Source organism: Taudactylus pleione, unplaced genomic scaffold (genome assembly GCF_031769625.1).
Source record: "Taudactylus pleione unplaced genomic scaffold, aTauple2 ptg000021l, whole genome shotgun sequence".
Lineage (NCBI taxonomy): Eukaryota > Metazoa > Chordata > Amphibia > Anura > Myobatrachidae > Taudactylus > Taudactylus pleione.
This window is the reverse complement of record NW_028284423.1, coordinates 12,064,334-12,080,824: the sequence shown is the minus strand read 5'-3', so window position 1 is coordinate 12,080,824 and position 16,491 is coordinate 12,064,334. Positions and strand designations below refer to the sequence as shown.

Below are 16,491 nucleotides of genomic sequence, written 5' to 3'. Positions count from 1 at the left end.
TTCCCTGAGGACGATAGGTCCGAAAGGACGAGGTCCCCGATCTTAAAGGAGTTGGGGCTGAAGAGAGACTTTGCAGCTGCCAAGGTATCCACAAACTTGTCCAGATCTGGACCAAACAAAACTTTTCCATTGAAGGGTAAACATTCCAGCGGCAGCGCTTTCTTAGACTCCGCGTCAGCCCTCCAAGACCGTAGCCAAAGAGCAACGCGCCAAAACAGCTGCCGCTGAAATTCTCGATGTTGGGAGGCTAACATCCAAAGCAGCCTCATTGGAATATGTAGCTGAATCCCTGAGATAACCTACCAGTTTGATCTGCTCACTGGTAGCATCCAACGGTAAGGACGTCTTCTAGAGAGTTCGCCCAACTTTCCATGGCCCTGGCCACCCAGCAGATGGCCATAGCTGGTCTTGAAGCCCTTCCTGAAAGGGAATAAACAGATTTTAAACACACCTCCACTTTTCTATCCGTAACATCCTTTAAGGATGACATGAACGGTATAGGTAGTGTAGCACTTTTCACCAGGCGTGTAATGTGAGAATCCACCTGCGGAGAGGCTTACCATTTAGCGAAATAATTTTCTTCAAACGGATAAGCATACGTCAACCTCTTTTGAGGCTGAAACCGTTTACCTAGGGATTTCCAAGCCTCCTCCAAATGCTCCACCAACTGATCAGACAGAGAAAAAACTGTAGCAGTATTTTTACCTCCTTGAAATAAGCATGTTTAGATTTGGCTGCCCGATGGTCCTCATCCCCAATTTCCATGGCCACAAGTACTGCACATATAAGGCCTTGTACATAAATTTTTGACTTAGGTTCAGTATCCCTCTGATGGGGCTCAGAGTCCGATAAGTCATGTATCTCCCCATCGTCTGATGTCACGTCATCATCCTCATAATGCGTTGACTGAGACGACAACAGATTTTTCTTTGCAGGGAGCAGAGGAGATTCACACTGCAACATTTCCGTGAGGTTTTGAACCGAAGTGGAAAAAGAATTAACCCACATAGGCTCTGACGACACCTGAGAAGGCGCCGCAATGCATGAAGAGACCAGCGTCTATGCCTAAAAAAAAAAAAAAAAGGCCGCCAGAGCTCAGAAGAGGTGGCCCTGAGGAGAACTGCAACAGCGCACCAAACCGCTGAGGAAAGGCGCCTGATGCAGCGGGGGAGAGTAGCCGGCTGTGCTATACAGGGAAGGCTTCCTCCCCTGGCATGTGTTTAAGCCCTAGGACGCCGTCGTCCCTGGTGGTCCAGTTGTAGCGCAGGCGATATGCCTGGCTCCACTATGCAGCCATCCTAAGGGAGTCCCCAAACCCTGAGGACCACCGGACTGTATTAGCGGGTGCCTACCGCAGACGCCCGCTGCTTACCTTAAGTCCCCGTACAATCCGGCCACAGTCCAGGGACCCTCCGGGGTCCCTGCTAGCTGAGACCCCGGAGCCCCGCCGAGATCCCCGGATCGGTACCGGTGTCTCGGCACCAGCGGGGTGGCGGAGTGGCAGCACGGACGTCCGCTGGACTGTCCGTGCTGACCGCTTTTCTTGTCTTCTGGGGCTGTTTGCGCAGCCTCTTTGCAGTTACCCGACTCCGGCCAGGGTATAGGAGGGGGCCCATGATGCATCCTGGGAGGCAAAGAATTTAACTATGTGGTGCCGGACGGCAGAGCCTCGCCTATACCCCAAGGTCTCCTGTGGAGCCCTATGGACCCTGCAGTTGAAAAATGTGATCGCCAATTACTGCTTAGATTTGTATAGATATTTGTTGAAGAGGGAACCAGTATATATGTAACCCAATCTATGTATATTTCTTTTTAATGACTATCTTTTAATTCCAGGTGCCATATTGTTTGTGCTCCACCCATTATAGGTTGCTACAGAACCCTTATAAGTACATCATGACACTTGCTGCATCTACTAACTTTATTGTCCTAGTTTCTTATAACCCCAGCAGTCATGTCAGGGGGAGTCATAACATTATTGTTCATAAAGCACAGAACAACAAAACACAGCGTCCTCACTTCCGGCTACCCGCTGATACTGCCGTGATATAAGTGCGCAGAACAGTCACATCTGGAGTTAAAGGTATTTAAATTATCTTTCTTAACGACCACTTACCTTGAAAAAGACTGATAGATTCGTAACGCATTAGTTAGTGGGCAAAGGAACGGCACCTACTTTGGGCAATTTTTTGCAGCACACACTAACTTATACCCGAGTTCCATCTAGAGTTCAGTGTGTTTGCAGCTTCACTTCATATAGGTCAAGTAAAAGTGCTTTTTTTAACTGCATATTTGGCGTATATGGTCTAATTAAATGTCACTTTTCATATAACCATTTGCATATGTCCATAAATTTTGTGTGAGGACAGGTCATCCAGTGGAAAAGAAACTGCTACATGCTACACTACAAATATACGAATAGTAATCAGAATACCAAATGGATGGGATTCCAATTATCCCTATTTTTATATGGATATTTCCTACTGGTGATTTTTATGATCACGTTCTTATACCATTCTATTTTCATTTTATATATTGAGTTATCATCTAAACCTCAATATCTATCTGTATGTGTGAAGTGACACATATTTATAGCATTCCCGCTAGGCTGTTGTAGCGGGGCGCGGCGCCCTGCCCTCCTTCTGGAGGGCAAAAAACACCCTGCCCTCCAGAAGGAGGGCAAAAAGCGCCCTGCCCTGCCGTCTTCACACACAGGACGCAGTGTCCCGCGGGTGGAGAAATGTGCGGTGACACGGTCACCGCCGGAGAATAGACGCCGGGCGCATGCGCCCGGCATCTATTCTCACTGTCTGCAGCGCTTGGGGGCTGCCCGGCGTGTCTTTAAGTGCCTTATAGACACGCCCCCTTTTCATGGCCACGCCCCTTTTTCGGACGCGCACAAAGTTGCCCTCTCCAGCTCTGGCGCCCTGCCTGCCGCCGGAGCTAGAGTGAACACTATATTTAGTCACAGACTGTACTGTGGTGTGTCTTTTGACCCCACATTTAGTATATGTCATATGCAAAGAAATGAGAATGTGAACATCTGGAGGACATAAAAGATTGTACATGGACCAGTCCCACTTAACAAAGGATTCTTGAATTTTCAAGCAACCTATGGTGAATATTATTTTGGAACTTAACGGAATGCCATATAACCTACCCATACGTTTTGAAGTGTGGGAGGAAACCAGAGCACCCAGAGAAAATCCACACACACACAGAACATATTATTCTCGGCATTAGATATGGCTCCACTTTGTATTCTTGGCACAAGCTTTGCATCGGTTTTATATAGTTGGCACCAAATAGGACTTCTTTTTTCTAATTAACACCATATATATGCAAAGAATCCTCAGTTTTCAGAATGGTTACGGTATGCTATGTTGTATCATCTAATGCTCCTGCAGAATCCTATTCTGAATGGGAACATCGATGTTCTAAATCAGTGTTTCCAAAACGCATTTATCAGGGAGCACTAACAGTGCATGTTTTCCAGGTCTCCTCGCAGAATCACAAGTAAGATAATTAGCTCCACCTGTGGATCTTTTCAAAATGTGTCAGCCAGTAATTAATACACTTGTGCACCAACTAGCAAAAATGGAAACCATGCATTGTTAGGAATGAGCTTGGGAAACAATATTTTCAGAGCTATTCTGATTAACTTCGCTGCCTGGCCGGCTCATGTCTGGCACTTTTATAATGACACGGTTCCTGTGCAGAAATCTGGCATCTATCCAGGTGCTCAGTGGATAGTTGTCACTTTTTACAGCCAGATGTGTTCCAAGAGGTAGCCAGCCCTATGGTAGGAGTCAAGAGAAGGTAAAGGTGCGTATTCACTTGCCGATGTCTATGCCAGATTGAACGATAACGTTATCGATGCGCTGGTCGTTTCAGACATCTATTATTGCCCGAACATGCTGGTCAACCTGACGATAAGGTTGAGCATGTTAGGGATTGATAGATGTGCCTACACTGAACAACTGATCAGTGTAGGCACAGCACAGACTTGGAAACGACTGCACGATTACAATGTCGCAATCGTGTTGTCGTTTCCAAGTCTGTAAGTGGATACGCACCATAAGCATCTACATTACATGAAATAACTAACCACTACCTGATCTACATAGTTAGAAAGGACAGAAAGGACAGGAAAGGACAGGAAAGGAAAGAACAGGAAAGGAAAGGACAGGAAAGGAAAGGACAGGAAAGGACAGGAAAGGAAAGGACAGAAAGAAAAGAATTAGACAGTCGGGATGCTGACGGTCGGCATTCCAACTGCATACCATATACACACACACAGTGCATCCGGAAAGTATTCACGCCGCTTCACTTTTTCCACATTTTGTTATGTCACAGCCTTATTCCAAAATGGAATAAATTAATTTGTGTCCTCAAAATTCTACACAAAATACCCATAATGACAACGTGTTAAGTTTTTTTGTTTGCAATTTTTTGCATAATAAAAAAAACCTACTAAGAAATCACATGTACATACAGTAAGTGTTCACAGCCTTTGCTCAATACTTTGTTGATGCACCTTTGGCAGCAATTAGAACCTCAAGTCTTTTTGAACATGATTCCCACAAGCATGACACACCTAGCTTTGGGCAGTTTCACCCATTCCTCTTTGCAGCACCTCTCAAGCACCATCAGGTTGGATGGGAAGCGTCAGTGCACAGCCATTTTCAGATCTCTCCAGAGATGTTCAATCAGATTCAAGTCTGGGCTCTGGCTGGGCCACTCAAGGACATTCACAGACTTGTCCTGAAGCCATTCCTTTGATATGTTCGCCGTATGCTTAGGGTCATTGTTCTGCTGAAAGATGAACCATCGCCCCAGTCTGAGGTCAAGAGCGCTCTGGAGCAGGTTTTCATCCAGGATGTCTCTGTACATTGCCGCATTCATCTTTCCCAGTCTCCCAGTTCCTGCCGCTGAAAAACATCCCCACAGCATGATGCTGTCACCACCATGCTTCACTGTAGGGATGGTATTGGCCTGGTGATGAGCGGTGCCTGGTTTCCTCCAAACACAATGCCTGGCATTCACGCCAAAGAGTTCAATCTTTGTCTATCATGGTCTGAGAGTCGTTCAGGTGCATTTTGGCAAACTCCAGGCGGGCTGCCATGTGCTTTTACTAAGGAGTGGCTTCTGTCTGCAGCAATCCACCAATCAGGGCTGTATGGTAGAGCGGCCAGAGAGGGTTGTCTTTCTGGAAGGTTCTCCTCTCTCAACGGAGGAATGCTGTAGCTCTGACAGAGTAACCATCGGGTTCTTGGTCACCTCCCTGACTAGGGCCCTTCTCCCCCGACCGCTCATTTTAGACGGCCGGCCAACTCTAGGAAGAGTCCCGGTGGTTCAGAACTTCTTCCATTTACAGATGATTGAGGCCACTGTGCTCATTGGGACCTTCAAAGCAGCAGATATTTTTCTGTACCCTTCCCCAGATTTGTGCCTCGAGACAATCCTGTCTCGGAGCTCTACAGACAATTCCTTGGACTTCATGCTTGGTTTGTGCTCTGACATGCACTGTCAAGTGTGGGACCTTATATAGACAGGTGTATGCCTTTCAAAATCATGTCCAATCAACTGAATATACCACAGGTGGACTCCAATTAAGCTGTAGGAACATCTCAAGGATGATCAGCGAAAACAGGATGCACCCGAGCTTAATTTTGAGCTTCATGGCAAAGGCCGTGAATACTTATGTACATGTGATTAGTGGTTTGTTTTGTTTGTTTTTTTTTGTTATTAAAATGTAGCTCCACCCAAATTATGTAAAGCTCCGCCTACCTCTGCCCCATCCCCAGGGGCCCTGCCTATTTGGTCAGTACCGGGCCCCACAATTTCTGATGGCAGCCCTGCATTTGTCTATCCACCCAAGTCAAATCAAATCTGATGTACAGTACGTGGCTACTTTGCAGTAATCCCTCTTTTAGACCTCTTTCTGTAAAGTAAATTTCCTTGCCGATTAGTTCATCCCAATCCTATTGTCATGATGGGTACTACTATACGACTATGGCCCCACATTATCACTTTCAGACTTAAGGACTCAGCTCGCCTAGATAAAATTCTTATGGACACTGGTTAGGAGCCATTCATCCTCATTCTGGGCCATGAATAGGATTAAAGAGATAGACCCCTGGATACATAAGCATTTCATCTATACCAGGGGTAGGCAACCTGTGGCACTCCAGCTGCTATGCAACTACACATCCCAGCATGCTTTGTCACAGTTTTAGCATGCCCTTACACAAAACCGGTAATATTTAGTTAATGCTACATTGTATTCGGATGTTAATTTGTATTAGATTTTCATATTACCATGCAATTGAGTTTGTGTGTGTATGAAGCTTATACTCTTTCTTCACTCAAATAAACCACAAAAATAATTTAGTTGCTCGTATCAAATATGGGGTACCATGAGCGGTCCAGCATACACAATAGGAGGAAAATAGGAATTCTCCTGAAAAGATTAGTAACTAAAACAGAAAAAATGAGATGCACTTAGATCAGAGGTTCTCAAACTTGGTCCTCAGGACCCCACACAGTTCACGTTTTCAAGGTCACCCAGCTAGTGCACAGGTGTATTCATTACTACTGGTGGAGCTAATTATTTCACTTGTGATTCTGTGAGGAGACCTAGAAAATATGAGCTTTTGGAGTCCAGAGGACAGAGTTTGCGAACCTGTGGCTTAGATCATGCAATCGGCTAGTGAGGATAGTAAAACAACTGCACCTTGTAATATTAAAGGTTTACATTATAACAAAAATACAGTTTAAAAATAAAAATTACACTGATAAAATATTCAAACAATTCTAAATACCATTTGGTAACTATGTGGGAGACTCCAATCTATAAAATAGTACCATACACGTGTCTTGTTCCAGACTCAGTCTAACCTTCTGAATTATGCTGCAAAAATCTAAGACTAAAAATGGTGTATATTTTAATCAAAGTAAAACACCGCAGCCCTCCAATTGGGAAAAAGATGTAATATCCATGGGAGTACAGACCGAGAAAAGTCCTTCAGGAATAAATGGTGCATATGTGATCAACTTGTGAAGCTCTTAGCTTACCAGCAGCTATGTTTTTACCTAATAAATTTGTCCATCTTGTTATCCTCCAGATAGTCATATTTTGGGTTCTGATGTATGCATACCTGTTCTCACATTATATACGTCTTTATAGTAATCACTCAATATAACCAGCATCAGCTGGTCACGACTTTAACTAGTACTTCTGAACTTTTATAATTAAAGAGCAGCAGCACCCAGAGCCATATAGCACAAACAACATAAGTCTCCCAGAAAAATTGTAGCAGCTTCTAAATATAGTCTTAAAAAGTTCCAGACTGTCACTAGGTGTTATGATACTCCCAAATAAATTTATATACGAACCCTAGAGTCATGCTAGGAAGGACCTCTGCCTATAACAGCCTGTTTTTCTGTTAGAGTTAGATGCTCTCACCGGAACATAGGATGCCACCAAGTCTAATCGATCCAGACAGTAGGAGCTTATATAATTATCAGGAGATAGCAGGATAAGCTGGAGAGGATGGATACAAGATAATTACTGAGGCAAACAGACTTCAATAGTAAACAGTGGTAGTATGGCCACAGTGTACGTGACAGGGCTAGCCTGAAGTAACGATGGTAAAATGTAGTAATAGTCACGTCCGCCGAGCAAGGATAAGCTGGAGTAGCCTGCAGGTAGTATATACAGCAGTAGTAAAACGAACTAGAGGTAGCCCAGACTGAACAGATAACAATTGCAACAAGGACAAGGCTAAAGACAATCAAGCACAGATAGAAAAACTAGGAGCACTAAGCACAGTGGGACACAGGCAGATTAAAGATTCCAGGATTCAGAGACACAGGAACAGGGCCAGTTGATTACACCAAGGTATAAAGTATTACTGGCATTATTGTGTGAGGCAGACTTCCTTTTATCAGGCACCTGAAACAATGGAGAGCCAGCAGGGAGACCAGCCCCCTAATGTTTTATTGAAAGCAGCTGAACGATGCACGTAGAGTCAGCATCTTGGCTGCTGAGCAACGGCCGGGACCACAATTCCCTGCGGCCGCCTGTTGTCCCTGGTTGCTTAGCAACCAGCGGGACTATCAACCAGTGTGGTCGAGATGACGCAGCGTCCCAGCCGCCTGGCAACGGCACATAACACTAGGTTGACAGAGGAAATCCTGGCTGGGGGACAGTGATTATCATAACATCACAGTGATCATAATTTACTGTCAGCTTGGATACCATTTGTAACCGGTCTACCAAAGATTGGAAGAGTTTGTACGGTAACACAATCCTTTCAGCAGATGCTGTCAGCAGGGGTTGGGTACAGGATGTCAGCACGCGGGATCTTGTGGTCAGAATCCCGACATCGGCATCCTGACAGGGGTAGGATATCGAGACTTGTCGATCAGTATCCTAACCCTCCTCCTCTACCTACCCCTAATTCTAACCCTGCCTGGTGCCTGAACCTAACCTCTCCCCATTGTGCCTAAATCTAACCTCCCCCTTCCCGAACCCTAACCACCCACCTAGTGTCTAACTCTAACACTCCTCCTAACCCCAGTACTTATGGTCAGGATGCCTGCACCGGAATTCTGGCAGGTGTCCGGATTCTAAGCACCAGCATCCCGACTAAAGATTTTGACCAGATCCCGTTGGCAGATGCAGATTGGATAAATACAGCTAAATTGGACAGGTGTGCACACATAGATAGGTGTTGTATTAGAGACAGAGATCTCCAGAAGTGTCAACAGTCAGGTCTGCAATCGAATCTCCGGTCAATTGGACAAGTTTGTAACCAGCTGTAGATAGGGATATTGGAGGGTTGAGAACCACTAACAAGTCATATTTGGAGGATACTGTCGGTGTCTGTAAAGCAGCTGGCATAAATACAGACTGAACAAAAAGATGAACTTATGAACAAAGAAATCCACAAAACATTACCTGCTGGTGTTACTTGAGGACTGGAGTTGAGAATCACTTTAGAGCACCATTGCTATGAAAATGCTGTATGCAGTTGTGCTCCTGTACAGTGACGCAACTATAAAATTTTTTCCGCCCTGCCGGTGTCCCCAAACCACTGTGGGGGCCGTTGATATGCCACTGCTCCTGTGTTTTTCCATTCCATGTCAACTTATACCCCTTTTACACCAGAGCAAAAACCTGGGTTTTTGCTGGGTCTACCCGGGACGCAGCTCAGTGTAAAAGGGTCCCTGAAAAATAACCCAGGTCAAGTGACCCAGCAATCCAACCCAGATAGCTACCAGAGTTGGACCCAGGATGGACCCGGGTAATGGTGCAGTGTAAACGGTGCAACCCGGGTTATCTGACCTGGGTCATGCCTAAAATGAGCTGATTGGTGGTTGTGGGGCATTCACCTCCCACTTTTTATGACCTCACAGGTTTAGCAGGGCAGACCTGAGTTCAGTGTCAACAGGGCTGACTTGGGAGTTACCCAGATCGAAAGTGCAGTGTAAATGGGCCTGACCCGGGTCTGACCAGGGTTGGAACCATGTCCAAAATCCCAGGTCGGACCTGGGTTTTTGGTGGAAAAGAGGTATTACTGTACAGGAACATATGATCATATATAAACTACGAACCAGGAAAAGTGTGATGTTGTATAAGTCCCATTGCACTAGGAGACTAGTTTAACAGCATATACTGTAGATCATAAACAACACAGTCCATCAAAACATTAGTATTGTATCTGATAATTTTACGTGCACTGCAAAGTGCTGGACTAATCTGCTAAATCCTTAAGTGGCCTACAAAGACCTGGATTAGCCTTTTAAAAGCTTTAGTGTCACAAGAGTAGAGAGATTTTGAAATTGGTGACATATATGCATGCTTATCAGCTTTAAAAAAAGGTTTCTAAAAAAAGTAACAAGCACTTTCATAGAAATTGGTAAGTCACTAAAACTATAATAAGCCTTAACTTCAAACTAAACACAGATACCTTTCAGGCATTTAAATCTAACCAGACTCCTTCCACCAAATTATCTTATAACACAGCCAAAGTTCACTTAGAGAATAGATATTGCTTAAAATATTTGTCAATCAACTTCAAATTTCACAAATTTGGTGACAAAACTGGTAAATTATTGACCAATTTGTTGCAAGGTACCCAATCAATGGTAGTGCATCCATTATGTACTGCTGATGGTTCACTGACATAATGAAAGATCTCTATGCTACACTTTATTCTGAAGATCCTAGTACAAATTCTAGGTCTTCTATCATGTTTAACACACCTCTGCTCCCACAAATACCCGAAGATCTAGCTGAAATTCTCATTAAACCAATTACAATTGAGGAAGTTGTTAGAGTAGTGCAACAGCTAAAGCCCTCCGACGGACTGTCTGCCGAAGTTTACAAGAAACTTTTACATCGTATTAGTGAGTCTCATTTTACAAACATATTTTAACAATCAAGACTATGCCACTTCATTTTAATTGTGCAATTATTAAACTTATCCCTAAGCCGGATATAGATCGGTCGTCTCCAGGATCCCATCGACCAATCTCATTGCTTAATCTAGACTAGAAGATCTACGCAGATAGACAAAGTCATCTTGCTGCGAATTATACACGCTGATCAAATTGGCTTCATCTTAGTATGGCATTCAGTAGGCAATGTTCAAAGGGTTCTGGCCACTGTTCAACACAACAGACACATTCATCTAATTGCCCCACGCCTAGAGTAATAGTTTCACTAGACGTCGAAAAGGCTTTTGATCTTGTGAAATGGACCCACCTTTCAACACACTACAAAATTTTGGCTTTCCATCTTCATTTATTGACACTTTAAAGACACTTTATACTAATCCCCTTTCACAAATTTCTTGCAACGAATATATCTATCATCCTTCTCAATATGCTGAGGGACGAGTTAAGGATGCCAACTGTCCTGCCTATTGTTTTACCTTGGCAATTGCATTGCGTGTCTCTCCACTGGTAGAGGGGATCTCTGTTGGTAATATACTCTTGAAAGTTGTACTTTTTGCAGAGGACATGCTGCTTTTTCTCTACAATCCAAATATCTCTTTGCCAGCTGTACTAGATATAATATTTACTTGATACATGGAAAACTGATATTCCTTCCTTAACCATACTATCTGATCTTCTCACCCATTTTGATTCCTTTCTTAAGTATTTGCAATCAGCCTACTTACAGTAAGAACACATTCTTACAATTCATAGGGCTTACATCTCCCCAACTCAGAGAAGACACATGGTAGAGTCGGAGTCTGGTGCCTGTCCAAACTGTCATATGGCTAAAGCTACATTTTTACATTGTATATGGCGGGGGGGGGATGAAAACATTTTGGTGTAATGTAGTTCAGTTTGTTAATACTATGTTTTTCCTTCATTTATCGCCCGCCAGTTAGCCTGTATTTGTGGCAATTATACATTTTGGAATTGAGTCCAGATAAAACATCCAAACTCCGCCTCCTTTGCCCTTATTACTATCTCAAAGAGTCATACTCATGCATTGGACCACTAAATCCTCCCCATCACTTTCTGAAGTCAAACAAAAAAAAAATGTTACAACAACTCCTTTTCTATGATCTGCGCTCTACCAAGCCAGATATTGATAAAAGGAGTGGAAAAATGTTATCAGAAATGGGAACCCTTTATTAATACTTTGGAGACATCATCTCAGGAGCACATAGTTCAGCTTTTCAAAAATACTGATTGGTATTTACATAGGCGTATTTCATCTTCTGTCTAAAATGAGTACCGCTTCGTGTTCCTCTCCGCACCTATTGTACCTTTATATTTAGGCCAACGATATATTGTACAGTTATACTGACCTGAGACTGGCTAGTTATTTCTCTTTATATTCCCCCTCCCTTTCCATTCCTCGAGTCATTTCCCTTGTTACCACCTTATGTTGTTTTTTCTTTTTCTTTGCTTTTTCTGTTTACTAAAACTTTTGAATAACGTTTTTTAACAATATCGTTTAACGATAATCATTTGAAAAAACTGTTCACTTTCTGAGTCAAACGATGAAAGATAATCGTTCATACACGTTCATGTTTGTAGTTCAGTCAGACTTGTCAACTCAACGATTTTCATTAAGGGAATATGCAAAAATAGTTTGTAGATCATAAAAATCGTTCATTACACTTTAAAAAATCTGACAGAAAATCGTTCATAAAATCGTTGTGTGTGTATGCAGCTTTAGACATTACAATAGGAGTATACTCTCTTGTTTTTTGTCTAAACTGTTGTTTATTGTACAAGAACTCTCTTTATCGTTTCTCATTGTACACTATTGAGATGGTGGTTTCTTTTCATTGTACCATATTGTGAAAAATCAATAAACAATAAAAAAAAGGGAATACCAATCCCAGTATTTGTACCATATTATTCACAGACTTCTTTATTCCAAGCTGCTGTAATAATCTGATTGTAGCCAAAATAGTTCAGCATTGTATGAGAACCCAGTATCACTGACCTACCTACAGCAGGCAGTTATCTTCTATTTATAACACTAAACAATCCATTGTGTCCCCAAATTAACTAAAGACTGATCTATAATGAATAGCTTTATTAGAAATAAAAAAAAAAATACATTAAGTCCCCCCACTGACATAAAATGGTATCTAGTCACATGGTCGACATTCATAACGTCAACACCACAATGTCGACATGGATCAACATGTTGACAGGCAGCAGGTCAACATGTTCACAATGTCAATTTCCGAAATGTCGCCACTTGAAATGTCAACGTTCTCAAAATGCTGACAGATGGGAATCGCTGGGAGGGTTACATCGTGGGGGGAGGTTGGGGTAAAGGTTCAGACTCGAGGGAGGGTTAGGGATTGGGCAGTTATACTTACCGGAACATCTGCGCATCAAATCACTCAGGGTCGTATTCAATTAGCCGCGATAAGCTGTTATGAACCAGGCGAAAAAAAGTGCAGAATTGCTGTTTTAGGGTGCACATTTCTGAAACCCCCGAGCACCCTTGGGACAGTCCCACAAAGGTAAACTGTGTCAAAAAAAAAAAAAAACCTATAGAACACCCCAAAAGAGTACTTTCGTTTTGGGGGTGAAAAAAAAAAGTTGGTGGACAAAGTTAAAAACAAGCTAAATAGACTCCAGGGGGGCCCCAAAGTATGCCCCAGGTGTTTTTTTTTTATTATTGCAGGTGCTTGCAGCAGGTGGATTTTTTTACGTTTTATAAAACTTCACTTTAACAAGTTTATAATAAGCTAGCACCCATTTTTATGTACCCAAATTTTGCTGGGACTACTTATCTTCACCAAAAAAAACCTGCTAAATGCTATTCTTCATCACTTATGCAAAGACGCTAAATAGCAGCTATTGAGCTCATTTAAGTACCCCAAATACCTTCAGCAGGCCTATTAGGAGGCATCTATAGTGATCCCCAATGTCACTGCATCAATTGGGGGGTGTAAGGTTGATTCCCCCTAAACTAACAGCACTTTTCGCCTGTTTGAGTTTCGCCGCGTCCCGTTTTCGCGTCCTTTGGAATTGAATGAAAAAAAATTTTCGCCCAAAAACACGCGATGTAGGAGGCAACTTTTCGCAGCTAATTGAATATGCACCTTAGTTGGAATTACGGTCACATGACCACCCGGAGACGACACTGGAGATGCTGCAGTCGTTAGGACCAGGTAAGCAGCCACTGGGCCATCAGGTCAACAGTTTAACAGTATCTGGACTTTAGAAAGTAAAAAGGTCGACAGTGTCTAGAAAGACACCAGATGTTAGACAGTCAAAAGGTCGACAAGGAAGAAGGTCAGTAGGTACAAATGGTCGACACGTGTGGGTTTTTCATGGTTAGGCACTCACAGGAGGGTTAGGCACTTACCCATATGGTTAGGGAGAGACACCAGGGAGGGAGGGTTAGGCACTAGAAGGGACGGTTAGTGTCAGCCACCTACCCCAACAGTTAGTACCAGCAGGAGGTGTTAGGGTTAAAAAAAAACAAAAAAAACAGTGTCAACCATTTTTGTGTCGTACTTTTGTCAATGTTGAGCTTTTGTATCTGTCTACCTTCTTCCATGTCGACCTTTTGATGGACTAACATCTGGTTTGTCTAGACACTGTCAACCTTTTTACTGTCTCTTTTACACCATAACCCATTTTATTATGTTGACATGTCATCCGTGTAGACACAAGAAATGCTGACCTAACATACCACAGCCCATAAAATATAATAGTATTGCAATCATCCAAAAATAAAGTATCAACAGGCACACTCACCAATGGAGGCATCACCATCCAACAAGTGGTCATCTTCCAGAGTATGGAAGTCCATCATACCTCCAGCTCCATCCAGGAGTTCCTCGTCGCTGCTAGCGCTGGTAATACTGTTGTAACTGTTGCGGTAGTAACTTCTCTGAAACAGCTGCTCAGACTCCATTTAGCTGCTTGACTACCTGTGTGTAAGAATAAAGTTTCCATTAAAATTTCAGCAACTTTCACTAATGACGTCAAAACTATGAAGCAGTTATAAAGATTTACTTTTATAAATATACTGTACAGAGTAAACAATGGTAATGTCTCTAACCACTTCTACAGTAGTGTATAGTGCTTGAAAAGAACACACCCCAACCATTAATCAGTTACACATATATGGTCAGTAGTGGTATAATCATGTTGCTCTACATACAGATAGAAGTGATAGTACACAACAATTCACAGCTTCCCTAGGTGAATTCATCAATAGACAACAAGGAAACGGAATCGGTATGAAATACCGCCGGCCGCGCCGGTTCGATTCCCGGCAGCGCCTGGCCGACAGATGAGCAGAGCCCGGCAGCGGAAGCCCGACAGCACTGGAAATCTCGATCGTCGCTAAGGTAAGTATATACTAACCTAACCTAACACCCTAACCCTCCTTAGGGGTGCCTAACCTCCCCCCTCTAAGTGCCTAACCCTCATCTCCCCCTTCCCCGCTGCCTATACCCAAGTCCCCCCCGGGGGTGCCTAACCCTAACCATATCCTCCTGGGGGTCCCTAAGTCCCCCCCGGGTGCCCTAAACCTAACCCTCCCCCTACGCGGCTGTCCGCTCGCGGCGCCTGGCGTCGGGGAAATGTCAGGCGTCTACATCTAGACGCCCGGCATTTCACCCTCGCCGGGATATGACAGTCGGGAAGCCGGCTGCCGATATTAAAGCAGCCGGTTTCCCGATTGTATACCCAAGGAAACATGTGCCTATAAGCAGCCAATGCCTAGGGTCAATGGAGAGCTCTCACCCTCTAGGTAGGTTTTATAAAGCGAGCTGCAGAAAGAATAAAGGCGATGTGGACCAAAGTCATTTTGTGTATAAACGGTTAACAGTAACTTCTATAATTCACCAGGAACCGTCATGGGCTGTCAACAATGATATGTGTAGTTTAGGACTGAGATTGAGCGCACACAGCTGGCATTCTAATTCCAGCTGATGTACAGGTTATGCAGTCCTGAATTAGAAATCTGTATTTGCTCAGGTTTTTAATGTTTATATAGGTGTCGTGTGGGGATGGGTACGGGATGCTGGTGCTCGGTTAGGATTATGACCGCATCCCGTCGTATGTATGTATATTTTGAAATAAAAATCTCACCTGGTTTAAAACCGGAGAAAAGGAGATTTATGTGCTTACCTGTTTAATCTTTTTCTCTGATTCCATAGGGGACATAGGACCTCATTCAGAGTCGGTCGAAGCGGCCGCACGCCACCGATGTTCGCTATACTGCGCATGCGTAAAGTTCACAATGCGCGTGCGCAAACTAGCCGCTACGATCAGAAATTTCTCTCTCCTTGAACACAGCCATGTCGGTAGTTTGAGTGACAGATGGAGGCGTTTGTGGGTGGTAACAGGGGAAGGTGCTTGAAAACGGGGGAGTGGAGATCCGAACGCAGGCGTGCCTAATTATGCGAACGGCGTTTTATGGGAGTGCATACGGTTTATGGGAGTGCATAATTAACAAAGTAGCGTCATGGCACATGTGACATGGGAGGTTTTTACACTGACATGATCGTAGAGCTTAAGAGAGGGTATGGTCAACCTTAAGCTCTACGACCAGGTCCGATGGTTCCCGATGGTCTCGATTAATCCTTATATGCCTGGAGATGACGTGCAATGCGTACGAGAAGGGGGCGTATTTTTTTGAATTCCGGCCGCTTCCTCCCCTTGGTCGGCCAGCTACCAATCCGAACTTTAGGACGCAACTTGCGAGGGAATCATTTGCATATCCGGCCCCTTTTCCCATACGACCGTGCGGCCGCTTCGACCGACTCTGAATGAGGTCCATAGTCCAGGCACCGCACAAGTAAACTAAGCCCAGACTCCCCCTCCCCCTATACCACACCCCCAGCCACAGGTACCTCAGTTTAGTTAACAAGCCTAAAAGCCAGAGGCGAGAAGGAAGACCGGCGCACACTCAGGTCCATACGCACAAGAAATGTGAACAGGAGAACCAGAAGCAGACCAATGCCCCGGCAGGTCAGG

At 43.9% G+C, this 16,491-nt stretch overlaps 1 protein-coding gene across 3 annotated transcripts in view; it reads right to left on the bottom strand.

The window, feature by feature from the left end:
- Positions 1 to 16,491, bottom strand: part of CLCN3 (Cl-/H+ antiporter 3) — a 141,100-nt gene that overhangs the window by 93,605 nt on the left and 31,004 nt on the right. For all 3 annotated transcript variants that reach the window (XM_088448455.1, XM_088448458.1, XM_088448456.1), the window contains exon 2: positions 14,260 to 14,435. In XM_088448455.1, the coding sequence (XP_088304581.1) occupies positions 14,260 to 14,419 (160 nt within the window). In that variant the 5' untranslated portion in view covers positions 14,420 to 14,435. The remainder of the gene's footprint in view (positions 1 to 14,259; positions 14,436 to 16,491) is intronic.